General features: G+C 54.0%; 1 protein-coding gene across 1 annotated transcript; it reads right to left on the reverse strand.

Moving 5' to 3' along the window:
- Positions 1–2501: 2501 nt before the first annotated feature.
- On the reverse strand, positions 2502–8910 carry CIMIP5 (ciliary microtubule inner protein 5). Its single transcript, XM_081068702.1, has 3 exons — positions 8500–8910; positions 7403–7442; positions 2502–5628 (listed from the first exon to the last, which is right to left on the reverse strand). Exons 1-3 carry the CDS (start codon positions 8715–8717, stop codon positions 5437–5439), a joined length of 450 nt encoding a protein of 149 aa, XP_080924828.1. The 5' UTR covers positions 8718–8910; the 3' UTR covers positions 2502–5436.
- Between the last annotated feature and the right edge of the window lie 5476 nt (positions 8911–14386).

Raw genomic sequence — 14386 nt, forward strand, 5'->3', positions numbered from 1 at the left:
AGCGTCCGCCCCGCCCACCCGGCTCCGCCCCGCCCACCCGGCTCCGCCCCGCCCACCCGGCTCCGTCCCGCCCGGACTCGCCCCGCCCACCCGGCTCCGCCCCGCCCACCCGGCTCCGTCCCGCCCGGACTCGCCCCGCCCACCCCGGCCCCGCTCCGTGGGGCCCGGCTCCGTGTCGCCCCGCGCGGCCCGCGGCCGCAGGGTCTGGGTCCGCTCTCACCCCGCTTCCCGGGCTGCGCGGCTTATCCCCACGTCCGCCCTCGGCCACCCGTGCCCGCGTGGGCCATACCCGCCGCTGACTCACTTTTCCGTGTTAAGCCGACCCGCGCACGAGTTGGGTGGGCAGAGACCGAACCCCGGAAGGGCAAGCAGACACTCCTCGTGGGGAGATGGGCCATTTTTGTGGGATTTTTCACTCCCTAAAAGTGTTTTTCTTTGTTTTTCTCAGTAAGCATTTCAGAGATGAAAACTTGTAAGGACCTTAACGACCCAGTTTATGCTCGTCCTCGCTTTACGTACAGATGGGAAACAGGCCTGGAGAAGCTGGAGGATTTGCCGCGGTCCTGGGTGGGGGCCAGAACCTCCGGGACGGCTCATTTCCTGCCCTTTTCTGCGGCTGAGAATGAGAACGCCCCTCCCCAACGCCGGGAAGCTTCCCCCCTGCGGGCTGGGGCCTGGAACCCCCCCACACACACACACACTCCCTCCTTTTCCGCCCAAGCCTTGCACTTCAGGATGAACGTTTTTTTTTAAGGAGGTAAAATAGATTTCTATTGATGAAAGAAGGTAGCTTAGACGCGGCACAAATTGAGTGGGTGGGGTGCATTTTACAAGCTCTCAGAATCTCCTGGGTATTAAGTCCAGGCTATGAAGCAGAAAAAGCCACAAAAGGCAATGACAGAAACCACCATTGCTGGTTTTGTCCTCTGAACCTCGGCCAAGCAGTAGAGGCTCCCCTTTCTCCTCCCCATCCTCCCTGGCCTCCAGCCCTCACCTGGCCAACAGCCCCTTGCTCTGGAAGAATCCACAAGGTTTTGAGTACCTCGCCAAGGCTAAAGGAGAACAGGATGTTTAAAAGGAAATCTTTACGAGGAAAACAAAGACGTGTCTGTGTGTGTGTGTGTGTGTGTGTGTGTGTTTAGTCCTTACCTTTTAGAGATGCTGAAATATTTACAGATGAAATATGATGTCTGGAATTTGCCTTAAAATATTGGGGGCTTGGGGGGGAGGGTGGAGATGTAGAGGAAACAAAATTAGCCGTGAGTTGATCATTTTTGAAGTCGGTTATGGTAATGACATGGGAGATTATTACACTGCATGCTCTACTTTTGTATGGGTTTGACATGTTCCATATTAAAAAGTTCAAAAGCGAAGGGGAGGGAGGATGGGCATGAAGGGCTGTTGTCCTCGTTTTAAGGTGAGGTTCTGAGCTCCAGGGCAGCAGGCAACTTGCCTCATGTCGCACAGCCAGCAGCAGCTGCAGTCCGTCTCCATGCCCTGGCGCGATGCCCTTTCTGCTTTGTGCAGGCACACTGCCCTGAAATCTGGTGTCATCAGAGACTCCAGGTGGGCTTCATGACCCCCACTCTGCCACTTAGAAAGTGTGTGGCTTTAGGCAATTCACTCAACTTCTCCGTGCATCTGTATTCTCCCCGAAAAGGTGGACCTACCAAAAGCTGCCTGACGTTCATCGGAAGGCTGGCTCTCAGGGACTGGCACCGCCAGCAATTTGTTATGCGTTTCCTTACTGGGCCTTGCCCTGATTGTTTCCCAGCGCTCCCAGGCTTCCCCTGGAATCAGCCATTTGCCTAAGGATCCCCTCAACCTTTTCATGACTAGAGAGTGGTGTTTAGAAACAAAGACTTGGGACTAACTGGACTTGTTGTTCCTGAGGTGCCATTGCTTCTGGCTTCTCAGGAGACAGAGCTAGGATACGTGTGTCTGTTGTGTATGCATGTGTGTGTATTAGTCAGCTCGGGCTGCCATAACAAAACACCACAAACTGTTCAAATTAATTTTCTCACAGTTCTGGAGGCTGGAAGTCCAAGGTGCCCGCAGTTGGTTTCTGAGACTTGGCTTGCAGATGGCCGTCTTCTCACTCTGTCCACACATGGCTGCTTCTCTGCACACATCCTCTCTCTCTCTCTCTCTCTCTCTCTCTCTCTCTCTCTCTCTCTCTCTCTCTCTCTCTCTCTCTCTCTCTCTCTTCTTATAAGAGTCCTGTTAGATTAGGGCCCCACTCTTATGACCTAATTTAGCCTTAATTACTTCTTTAAAGGCTCTGTCTTCCTATACAGTCACCTTGGGGGTTAGGATTTTAACATGAATCTAAGGAGAACCTAATTCAGTCATATATATATATGCACACATACTCTGTATATACTCACATACATCACACATGTAATACAATCACACACACACACACACATGCTGAACCAGACTCTTCCTTTAACCAACCCCCCAAATTTGCATGCAAGCTGAGAAGCACGACTGCATTCCTTATGGGACCCTTTCGTCAATACCGAGTCTCTTGGCCAAACTTCTGCCGTGTACATAATGGACCACAGTGAGTTTGAAATGCTGCTCCTAACATCGATCTAAAATGCAGCTAATCTTCAAAGACAGCCAAATGGCTAAGAGCAGGAGTGTCTTTACCGTTGGCTGCTCTGAAGATTCCGTTGCATCGTCATAAAAATCGAGTGGCCTTAAGAGCAGGCCACCCCACTTTCACGCAGCCCTTGGGAATGTAAGAGTCCACACCACTCTTCTTTGGGGCACAGATGTCCATGCCTGGAAGGGAGCTCACTATGGTAAATTGAAAACGAGTCTTGGGTAGGCCACCCAGACATGGCCCCCGGAGACGATGGAATGTTCTGGAATGTACACAAGAAGAGTGTATTGGTGAGGGTTTGATTACAGACCACGGAATCTTCTTCTTTAGTTAGCTTCATTATTGTTACCAGACATCAGGCTGAATCACCAGAAGAATGAGGAAGCAGATTTCAGGAAGCCTCTCCAAGGAACAACGTCCAGAACCTCACTGAACAACTGCCCTGGGAGGGAGCTGCTGTTGCCACCTCCACCACTGTTGTCGGTCGCCAGGAAAGCCTCCCATGCAGGAAGCGGCCACCACCTCTGCCCAGCTGGGGACTGACAGACACAGCAGCCGGGCCAGCTGTCCCAGAAAGTCCCACCACTGCGTCCTCAGGGCTCCAAGAAGGACCCTGGCGTTTCTCCTTCTGCCTCGTGAGTCTCCTGGGGACGCCCCTGGCAGGAACTAAGCAGAGAAGTGCGACCACAGGGGTGTCTGCCACATCCAGCCTCACTGTTGGCCGACTGTCACAGCTCTGGCTTCACGTTTGCCGTGCCCTCAGCATGGGGCACAGAGACCATTGGGCATGGTGACCAGGACCTGGGATGCTTTGGTCAGAAGATGCGATTTCTGTTTGTTATTCCTTACGGGATAGTAAGGAGCGGTGGGAAATGTGGAGGGAAAATCCAATCTAACGGGTTGTTCTGGTGTGTTTGGGTGTCAAAGCTGGAGGTGGAGGGCTCAGGCCACCGCAGTTCTGTGGGAATTTGCTCTGAAGTCCCTGACAGCACAGCCCTGGTTTCCCACCACTCTGTCCTTGAAGCTCCAAGGGCTCTGTCACTCAGACCAGACATCAGGGCTCTCAGTGCTCAGAAGATGTGGGAGCAGGAGAGGGCCAGGGACCCTGGAGAAGAAAGGGTGTCTGAGCCACAGGGCTAAGGGCTGGCACTGAGGGCCACGACTGCAGGAAGTCAGGCAAAGACGGCCAGGGAGCTGCTGGCCACCAGGTTAGCTGTCTGTGATGACGGAGGGCAAAGCGCGCTCTCCTGCCCTCCCCGGCCTCTCTCTCTGCCTCTCCCAACTCCGCTGCCAACGCAAGGAATCAGCTGTTTTGGCCGTGGACCTTTGTTTATGAGTTTTGGACTCTGTCCTGTAGCGTCTGAGGACAGGGAGAGGAAAGGGAGCACACGTGTGCCGGCATCAGGCAGGGAGGGGAAGACGGCTCTGCAGAGAAGGCATCAGGCAAGATGCCAGGAACACAAAAGAGGAGCATCTCTGGGTCTCAGGTAGGCTGAGGTGTGATTTCAGCTGTTATTTTCAAAGGGAATCTAGGCCGTTGACTGAATGTCCCTCCAGGGTTTCGGTAAACTCAGCTAGTTCTCAAACACCCCTGCTGTCACACATGCGATGGCAATCACGCCCGGCTTAGATTACGAATCAGTGGACAGTTACTGCTCGTAGGAAAAGCCAAATAGGGAAGTGAAGAGCTCTCTGACAAGCAGCAAAAGCTTGTCGATAGCCGCAGCGACCGCTACAGAAGCATCCAGAATGTGCGATGCCTGCTGTGAGCCAGGTGTTTGACTTTCACTGTGTCGTTCCACGGATCCATTGAAGCCAGGAGGCTGTTCCCAATTTGAGATCAGGCTGGTTGGACGTTCCTGGTCCTGCTCCACGGCGGTGGCTCTCTCTTCTCTCTGCCTGTCTGGGCTCTGTTTATCCTGGAGCTGGCCCCAGGAGCAGCCTTAGGAGAGAGCTGCTTCAGCCTGGGTCCCAGCCCCACCTCCTGTTGTGGGGACGTAGCCAGCTACTGCACTGTGTAAGAGCTTCAAACCTGTGTGATGCCCTTGGAATCTCCCCTCCCCCAGCTGTGGATCATCGAGGCCCAGTCAGGGGAACGCAGCACGGTGAGTCAGGTGTGAGATGGGATTCTGGATGTGGAGTGAATCCAGATACCAGGTTCCCAGGGACGGCCGGCACCACCTCATCTCAGGTCCTCTCGGGTGGGAAATGCTCTGATGCCCCCTTTAAAGATGAAGGGGGCCACCGGCCGAGGAAAGTGGACAGTCTCTAGAAGCTGGAAAAGGTGAGGAAACAGGTGCTTTGAGCCTCCAGAGAGGAACACAGCCCTGCTGACACTTTGATTTTCGCCCAGTGCTACACATTTTGGATTTCGGATATCCAGAGCCCTAAGATAATGCATATATGTTGTTTGAAATCACTCAGTTTGTGGTCATTTGTTACAGCAGCAATAGAAAACAAATACCCATTTTACAGATGGGAAATGGAGGCACAGAGGGTTCCCACAACCTGCCCAACACTGCACAGCTGCTGAGTCAGGAGCACGATTCGAACCCAGGCAGTCAATTTCCTGACCACAATGCAGGGCTCCCTCATGGGCCCCCCAGAGGGAATCCCCACCTTGGCGGGCAGGTTTCTTCAGTCCCCTAAACTCCTGGATAAAAATGAGCCAATGGAGCCCACATAGAGGCTGTGTGGGGCGCAGAGAGAATAAACCCTGGCTGACACCTGCAGGACGCTTTCTGGGGCCATGGTGCCAGGCCAGCTGCAGGCTCCCGGCTCCACTCACACACACACTTGGGGCAGCCCTGAGAGCCCTCCTCCTCCTAGACGGGCTGCAGCTCATCTTCCAGCTTCTTCTTCCGGACTCCTTCCACGAAGAAGAAGTCCAGGCTGATGAGGGTTTTCCCCAGGGGCGTGTCCACCCTGCTGCCCACAATCTGGTTCGTGGAATTGGGGACAGTGTCAGAAAAGAAAGGCACGTGCTCCGGCAGCATCTCAGGTTCCTTCTTATTGCCCTGAGGAGAGGGGACAGTTCATGTCACATGCTGCTTCACACACGGTGGCAATGCCATAGTTTTGGTTGGTTCTTTTCAGTGAACTTTTACTTCAAGTCTAGCACACACACAGAAAAGTGCACAGACCCTAACTGTACAGCTCCATCAGCTCCCACACAGTGAGCCTGTCTGTGCAGCCCCACTGCACCAGGAGCTCGAACTTGATCGGCCTTCACCCCGAACACCTCCGCCCCCAAGGCGACCTGATCTCCACCTCTGACACCATGGGTTGTGGTTTGGCCTGGTTTTGAACTTTATCTTAATGGGATCATGCCTCCTCTGGCTACTTTCTCTCATGGACATTTGCGAGATTCGTCCATGTTTGTGTGTGTGTGGCATTGCACTCATTCTCCTCGTAACTTCTATGAATAAGCCACAGGTTATTTATCGAGTGACTTCTGTAACGGATGGATGAATCCGTCAGTAAATGTAGGGATTCAGAACAATCCGATGAGTGGGGCAAAATCCTCAGCCCTCCCTACCCCTGTTTATGGTAAACTTTGCTTCTTCTTGTGGAATAGAAGTGACAGGACCAGTTTGTAATGAGATCCTGGCTTTCCTTGGGAAAGGCCGCGCTGAGGTGGCCCCACTGTTGGGTGTGATGCAGGTTTCAGTGCTCAGGTTGCTACATGGCTCTTGGCAGGGAAGGGCTCTGTAGGCCAGACCAGGAGCTCAGTGGAGGATTTCAGGTCCCACGAACTAAATTTTCTACCTGGGGGAACACAGCAATCCAGCAAGGCCAGAATGAAGACGTGACACCTTCCCTAAACCACACAAGGTCGGTGTCCGCGTGGCCACCACCACCTTGGTTGACTCACTACCCTGCTCATTTTCCAGGTGGTTCTCTGACCATTGTTCTTATGGCCGGATTCGTTGTCCCGTTTGCTCATTCATCCAGCACAAAGTGAGTGATATTTTACAGACTGGGTGCTTGGGGGGGAGGTGCGGGGATGAAGTCATTGTTGTCCTTTCTCTTAGAGCCCACAACCAGGTGAAATCGATCATTGCAGCATGACATGCTATACCAAAGGAATGGGTTACTTATGCTGGTGGGTAAAGTCAGACGCACAGAGTGATCTGGTCAAGCCCACTCAAGAAGGGGAAATTTCTCAGAAGAGGAGGCACCTGAGTGGGGTCCTGAAGGAGGCATAAGAGTCCATCAGGCTGACAAGGTGGGAAGGGCGTTTCAGGAGGGGAACAGCATGCACAAAGGCATGGATAAGAGTGTGGATTGGTCAGTGTGGGGTGAGCAATGGAGGAGGGATTAGATCACGAGATGTGTTGTAAACCACCCTGAAAACTGCAGATTTACTGAAGGACTTTAAGCCGGGGAGAGATATGATCAGTTTTGCAGTTTAGGAAAATTACTCAAGTAGGATCGATTGGAGGAGGTGCTACTAGAGGCAGGAATGAGTTTGCCAAGTATTTCTCCCAAACTCATTCTCCACAGGGGGCACACTGCTCATCACTCTGCACTGCTGCTGTCCTCACGTCGGGGATAAAGTTCAGCTCCAGATGCCCATCATTTCCGGTAGGTACATCTTAATAAAGTCAAGAAACACTGGGAAGAACTAATGTCTAAATGCTCCATGTAAGTATTTTCTTTCCCACCAGACTCTAAGCTTCTTGGGACAAGACTGTGTTTTATCTGTCTCTGTACACTCCAGCATCCAGCACACAGTAGAGACAAATGTTAAATGAGTGAATACACATTCCAAGTGCAAGTACGTCTTACCATGAGGTCGTAGTCTTTCAGGAAACTCCACTTTTGAGCCCTGGAAAGGAACACACGTTGGACATATGAGTTCTTCCTGTGACATTTTCACAAATGGCTTTTCTGTGTCAAGTTAATAAGCCGATGCCACTAACACATTTATTCCATCATGGAGGAATTAACATCATTTTTAGGTGAAACGAACGCCATGTATCTACTGAGCGTTTATGCTACACCATCTAAAATGAAGAAACATTTCAATAATCGGTGGCTTGTCCTAGAGTGGAAACTATAATGCTGGAGGGTATAGCAGAGTGGGAAGGAGAGCAGTGATGCCCTGTCTCCATGTATCTCTGCCTCGTCAGCGGGCCACTGTGGGGGTCCCCAAGTCACGTGTGAAGACCAGTTCTCACTTCCTCAAACCTTTGTAACTTTCCAGTGTGTGTGGCAGGGGAAGATGGGGAGGTTTAGGACTAACAGGGAGCGACAGTGAGGAAACTAGCATTACTTGCACTGGTAATTTCGTTTTTATTTTAATCTGTTTTTGAAAAGTCAAACAATTGTATAACACTCGTACTAAACATAGCTTCTGCCCCAGACCTCACAGCCCCTGAGCCCCGTGGCCTAGAGCCAGTTTCCAGTCTTTTAGCTGTTTCTCTACTTGCTACCCAGTCCTGAGAAGGAAGGCTCCGTGGAGCTGGGATCAGGCATGTTTTGTCCCCATTGCAGCCCCACAGAGCGGCTCTCCTGGGAATTTTTGGATTGAGTGAATGAAGTGTCATCCTCCGAAGACTGCTGTCCCAGCTTCCTGGTCGCCCCCCTGCAGTCTGTGCTGGGATTCCAGAATGAACCAGGAGGGCTGCACTGCGCCTTACCTGAGCCCTGCCTCTGTCTCCCTTCCACTCTCTAAGTCTGTCTGGCCCAGGCTGGGCTCTCTCACCTTCCCCTCCCCCTCTCCCCACCTCAGTGCTCTCTGCCCTTTGGCCCCAGCACTTTCCCATCAATGCACTTTGCCTGGCTTTCCTCTCACCCTTAGGTTTCTCTTTCTCCAGAAGCTTCCTAGACCCTGAGTCAGACTGGAGGGTAGGGGAGAAGGGCAGGCAGGGCAGGGCACTCACCAGCGCTGCTGGCTCCGCCTCTCGGCCTCCAGGAGTTCTCTCCACAGCTGGTCCTGCTGCACACCATCAGCCCCCAGGGCCAGGCCGCTAGCAAGTCCCCTGGCCACCATGGGGCCACCCCGGGCAGTAGGGGAGACTAAGGTTGGCGGCTTGGTGGAGGGCAGTCGGTACCCAGCTGATGTGGTTTTCTGGAGCCCAGAGGTGGAGTGGCCCTCCATGGAGACGTGCGCGCTCGCAAGCTCAGACCTCTCCCAGGATTACACTCCCTCCTAACCCCAGGAGAGCCTGTGCAGGGGTCCTCCTCACTGCCACGCTGGACCCTGAACTCAGCGTGGCCTATGAGGATCAGGCCTTCCAGGCTGGGAGAGTAATTGAGTCCAGTTGTGTTTCAAGCTCCTACTTGTGTTGACTGTTGCCCTGGGAACAGGGCAGCTCCCCACTGTGCCCAGGAAGGCGGGAGCTGCGGTGGATGTGTGTGTGCCTTGGTCTGGCACATCTGAGCCGCAGGGTGGGGGTGGGGTGGAGAAAGTGCCTGGGTCTGTGCCATGTCCAGCTCAGCTGCCCCACAGCTCTGCTCCCTGCCCCCCTGGCTGGAGACTTCCATGCAGCATGAGGGAGGGGCAGGGGGGCCAAAGGCCTGACTTCTGGGGCAGGGAGGAAAGACCTGGCTCCCAGAGAGGACTTGGGGATTGGACTCAGTTTCTGTCATTGTCACCTGACCTTGGGCACATGACCTTGGGCACCCTGTCCTTTTGGGCACGTGAAAGGGCAATAATAAGCCTGATCCACCCCTTTGTGGATGCTACATGAGATGGTGGGAGTGCTTTCACCTGGTGCTTCTCTCGCGGGATGATGGAGGCAGTGCGGGTGTATGTCAGGGGAGGGAAATCACTGACACCGCATGATTAGTTAATCTGTTCTTTCTGTGTGAACCTGGAGGGTTTACGAAGCACCACCCTTTCTCTTGCCGGACCCTCCCAACCATCCACGGCAAGAATTTCCAGTCCCATTCTATAGATGGAGAAACTGAGGCCCTCAGCAGCAGATTAAGTGACGGCTCAAGGTCACTCAGCTACTCACTGAAGCTTGGCCTAACGTTAGATGGTCTGAAGGAAGCAATGAGGACCTGAGGGGAGGAGTCAAGTTCAGAACCTATAGTTGCTGCTGCTCTGACCCAGGCAGCCCGAGTTTGCTCTGCGGCCCCAGGCCGCTCCTGTACTGGCTCAGCTGACCTCCTCTGACACCCGCTCACGGCTTGTGCCCCAGCTGCCAGGTCTCTTGGCTTCTTGCGATGCACTGTTTGTGTTGGCAGATTCCAGGTCCTTCCATGAAAGTTTTCTGTGGCCAATCCAGCTGGATGTGGTGCTTCTTCTCTGCATAGCTGGGAAATAGACACACGGAGGACACAGAGGTATGTACAAGGTGCCCTAGGGTGTGGGGACAAGTTCAGCCAACACACCCAAGCTCACACTGTGCTCCAGCCCTGGGCGCCTGTTCTGGATTCTGCTTTCATGTAAGAGGCTGAGCCAGCACCTTTCTGTGTGAGGCCAAGAGCCTGGAAACTGCACTCCTGGCTCTGTCCCCACACTCCACTCCTACAGGGTGTCGCCTCACAATCTACATGACCAGTGTCTTCCGCGAGGGGCCCTGTGCGAGGAGCCTGGAGGTGAATGCAATATCCTGGACACAGCCAGGCTCTCTGGGCACAGCCAGGGTTTCTCAAGGCACCACCGGTACTTCTGGGCACAGCCAGATTTCCTGGGCTTCTTAGGGTACCACCAGTCTCCCCGGGCACAGCCAGGGTTTCTCAGGGCACCACCCCAGTCCTTCTGGGCTCAGCCAGACATCCTGGACTCAGCCAGGGCTCTCAGGGCACTGCCACTCTCTGGGCACAGCCAGACTTCCTGGGCTCAGACAGGCTTCTTGGGCACAGCCAGAGTTTCTTGGGGTACTGCCAAGCTTTCAGGGCACAGCCAGACTTCCTGGGTTCAGCCAGTCTTTCTCACATATTCTCCATGGCAGCTGGTCGAGACACAAAAGCAAACATCCACCAGTTCCACTACATGGTGGTGTGTTTCCAAACAGATAGTCAAGCGGTCCATTAAATTAGGGATGGAGCCCATTCCCCATAGCCCACAGTCAGGACTCCAAGTCCTCCCCAGCCCGGGGGTGAGGGCCTTAGCAAGCACTTCCCAGCCCACAGGGCCGCAATGACCTTCGCTTTCTCCGGCCTGTGCTGGTTGGGGACCTGTCCACGGCTTCCCACCCCTCCACGGGGGTCCAGCTCTCAGGCAGCTGCTCCTCCTGGTCTCCTGAGACTGTGTTCATATGCACAAACTGCTCCACCGCCCTTTGGAGAGCTTTGGCCGGCACCGTATCCTGCTCGCTGCGCCATGTGTCGTGCGGGGAGGCCTGCGGGGTCTCTGGTCCCGCTCCCCACATAAGAACGCAGGATATGGTGAGGCCAAACAGGAACACCCACGGAGCCATAAGTAGGGGAGTCATACTGCTATATTCTCGATGGCGGCTGGGTTGGAGACACAAGAAGCAGGAGCCACACTGTTCGCAACCCTCACTGCTCTGCCTGCAGGCTCAGCCACCATCTTCTTGCTAGCCCCCATTCTCTGCTAGCGTAGCCACGGCAGTTATATTAGTGGCCAGTGGCTCACTGGTTACAGCTGACGGCCAACTAGCCACAGCTGATGGCCATCCAATCACAGTTGACGGCCATTTACTATCTGAGCCAGCACCTTTCTATGTGAGGCCGAGAGCCTGGAAACTGCTCTCTGGGACTCTGTCCCCACAGAGGCACTAAGGAGTTGGGTCTTCATAGGTGAAAAGGATTTGCCAGGTGGAGCAATTGGGGTGAGTGCAAAAGCTTGGGTGCAAGAGAGAGCCTGGTATTTGGGGGAAGTTGGGGGAAGAGGCAAGGCACTGAGGCTGGCGGGTGTGTGCACAACGGGAGACACTGCTGGCTGTAAGCCCACAGGGCATTGCAGGGTAAAGAAGCACCTGGCAGGGGACTGTGGCCATGTTCCATGTAGAGGAAGTGGTATAGCCCACACTGGGCTTGAGCAGATGGCTGGGCTGGAGGACCGTGGGTGAGCGCCACCAGGCCACAAAGAGCTGCCAGCTAGGAGGAAGGGGCCAAGGGACTGTGGCCTCCTGGACATTAGCCTAAGAGCAGAAGCTGTGGTGCTGGGACTCCGTCTCTCCTGTTCTTCCTCCCAGAGCTGGGCTGAGACAGGCTGGCGTTCAGGGACTGCAGTTTTCTCAGAAAAGATGAACCGTGTGGGACCCCTGGGGCCCAGGAGCAGGCTTTCCCGGTAGTCATTGTCTCTCTTTGGTGTCTGCGCCCCCAGCACAGCGAGGACAGTCCTGAGGGACACTGCCTGGCTGTGGAGTGAACACTCCATCAGTATCAGTGGGTCTGTCCATTTGTAAGGGTGCAGGGTTCATTGAAGAAGGTTATCTGGAAGCTGGGTTGCTTACACGTCTGAAATCAAGGTGTCAGCAGGCCGGCTTCCTGTGAAACCTGTAGGACAAGGCTTCTTTGTCTCTTCCTGGTTCTGATGGCTGCTGGGCAATGCTGCACCCCTCCGTCTGTGACCCACACACCACTCTCTGCCTTCACCACCACATGGCCTCCGTCTGTGTCTCTGTCTTCACACGGCCATCTTTTTATAAGGACACCGGTGGGGCCCATCTTACTCCAGTGTGACCTCATCTGAACTAACTACATCTGCAAGGACTATTTCCACATAAGGCCACACTCCGGGGTACTAGGGGTTAGGACTTCACCATGTGGGCTTAGGGTGGAATGATTAAACTCATGACAGATTATATGGATTCAGACTTCTTCTGGGATATACTATGGATAAAACTATCTTGTATTCAGCCCCTACTGTGTGCCACGCATTTTACGAATATTATCCTCAACCATTATTTCATCTCATTAAATGAATAGTGTTAGCTCCGTTTTATGCCTGAGCAAACAAAAGCTTCAAGAGGCTGAGTGTCTCGTCCAAGGCCATAGGCAACAACTGCAGGGCCTGGCAATGGAACCCACTCAGGCCTCACGTCTGGGGCCTGTGCTTTCTGCCAACTGCGGGGCTGTGGCGTGGCTGCGAACAATTAACTACTCCCCATTGGTTCCCCAGGAGCCTCCTTGATCATTTTCAGCAATTAGCCTCCACATTTTCAATACCAATCTAGCCTCTGGGAGATAATTTAAGTCTTCCCTGATAGATAACTACGACTACATTAAAAATAGCAGTCATATCACTCTTCAGGTTTGAGAGTGTGCTCACGTGCATTTCTTGTTGAAGTAGGACAGCCTTGGGGGGAGCTGGTTCTATCTGGATTTAGGTGCAGAACCTGGGGACTCAGGAAAACCACAACCCTCTGATCCCACGGGCAGGACATGCGGTGCCAGAACCCAACCCCTGCTGCCTGCCATTGCTTGTCTCTTCGACTATTATCTGAAGAGGAAAAGCATCCCACATAAACAGTTTTACTTCAGCTACCTACATTATACACTCACTGGTTTATATTTTGAAGGCTCTGGATTTCTGAGAGGGGGGGACACTTTAAGTATTGGAAAAAAATGTTCTGATGCATCATTTTAATTTTTTTCTGCTGCGAAATGCATTTTAGGCAAAAGTAGAAGTGAATTGGGAATGGTTGCAACACACGTCCTGGGCAGCAGGGGGCAGACTGTAGCTTTGCGTCTTCCATCCAGTCGGAAATCAGCAGTTCCCTCTCCATCTCAAGGCATCCAAAAGGAGCCAGGCAGCTCTAAGATTTCAGACACTACGGCCATTTCTGATTTAAGGCAGAAAATGTCACGTTGGGAGAAGGTGTCCATGAAGGAACACAGCAAGGCCTGGGGGAAACAGGTGCGAGACAAAAAGCCCTTAGGTGGCAGTGGATCTGGGCAGGGTGATATACTTTAAACAATAAGCAGCAAGTAAGGCTGAGCCCTGCCAAGCTGAGCTGGCCCAGATGGTTGTGGCACCGGCTGGTGGTCTCCTACGTGGTCTCTGACTGAGGCCGTGCTGGCCACAGAGCTCGAGTTGCTGGGGCCATTCAGGGAGAATCAGCCTTTGGTGGCAGCATGGGATGCTGGGTGGGTGACGGAGGGCCGAGCCTGGGAGGGCTTCACGGGGCAGAGGAGGTTGGTCTTTGGGGCTGTAGCCAGCAGGGGGAAGTTCTGGTGTTCACAGGGTTCAAGGCCAAAGGTAGGTGCCACCCTCTCTGACCAGCCCCGAAGGTGAGCGCCTCCTTCCTCTGGTTCAGGAGCTCTCAGTTTGCATGTCCAAGGAGGCCCTAGCCTGTAGAGTTGTAACCCTGGCTGTCTGTCCCCTGTCCTTCTGTCTCTCTGGGGAGTCCTACGCCTGGCCCATGGCCTGCCTGCCATGTGGGTTCTGGGGCCAGGCAGACAGGAGAAAGAGTAGGAGTCCCCTCAAACCGGGAGACCTCCGTTTGGTGTTGCTCTGTCCTGCTGGGGCAGGAGGTGACCGTGGCCTCGGCCGCCTGACCCTCAGGGGAAGCTGCAGTGGCAGGAGGAGGCTGGCCAGGAAGTGCTGTGACTGGCAGGTCTGACTGAAGTGCTTGGTGCTGTGGGTGCCCCGGAAGGATTTGGTTGAGACGGGGACAGCTGCTTATAGCTGTGAACACCGTGAGGGCCTAGGAGGGCAGGTGCTGCCTCCGCCTGGTGTGGGGCAGGCCAGGGCCGAGGGCACAGGCTCCGTCAGGGATGTCCGCCATCTAGATCCTCAGCTTCTCCTACTCGAAACCCCGCACTCGCTGTCACCTAAGCAGCATATGACGGTGTTTTCTTCAGTTGTCTTCTCCCTACAAGAGACTCCTACTCAAATGCATCACG

This window comes from Rhinolophus hipposideros (assembly GCF_964194185.1).
Source record: "Rhinolophus hipposideros genome assembly, chromosome: 12".
NCBI classification, from domain to species: domain Eukaryota; kingdom Metazoa; phylum Chordata; class Mammalia; order Chiroptera; family Rhinolophidae; genus Rhinolophus; species Rhinolophus hipposideros.

Bases quoted from the DNA above. Each gene is read 5' to 3' on its own strand.
- CIMIP5 (XM_081068702.1), bottom strand. From the start codon at position 8,717: ATGGAGGGCCACTCCACCTCTGGGCTCCAGAAAACCACATCAGCTGGG. The intron at 7,443-8,499 runs GTGAGTGCCCTG...GTTCCTTTCCAG, and splicing joins AGGCGGAGCCAGCAGCGCTG to GGCTCAAAAGTGGAGTTTCC. The intron at 5,629-7,402 runs GTAAGACGTACT...CCCTCTCCTCAG, and splicing joins TGAAAGACTACGACCTCATG to GGCAATAAGAAGGAACCTGA.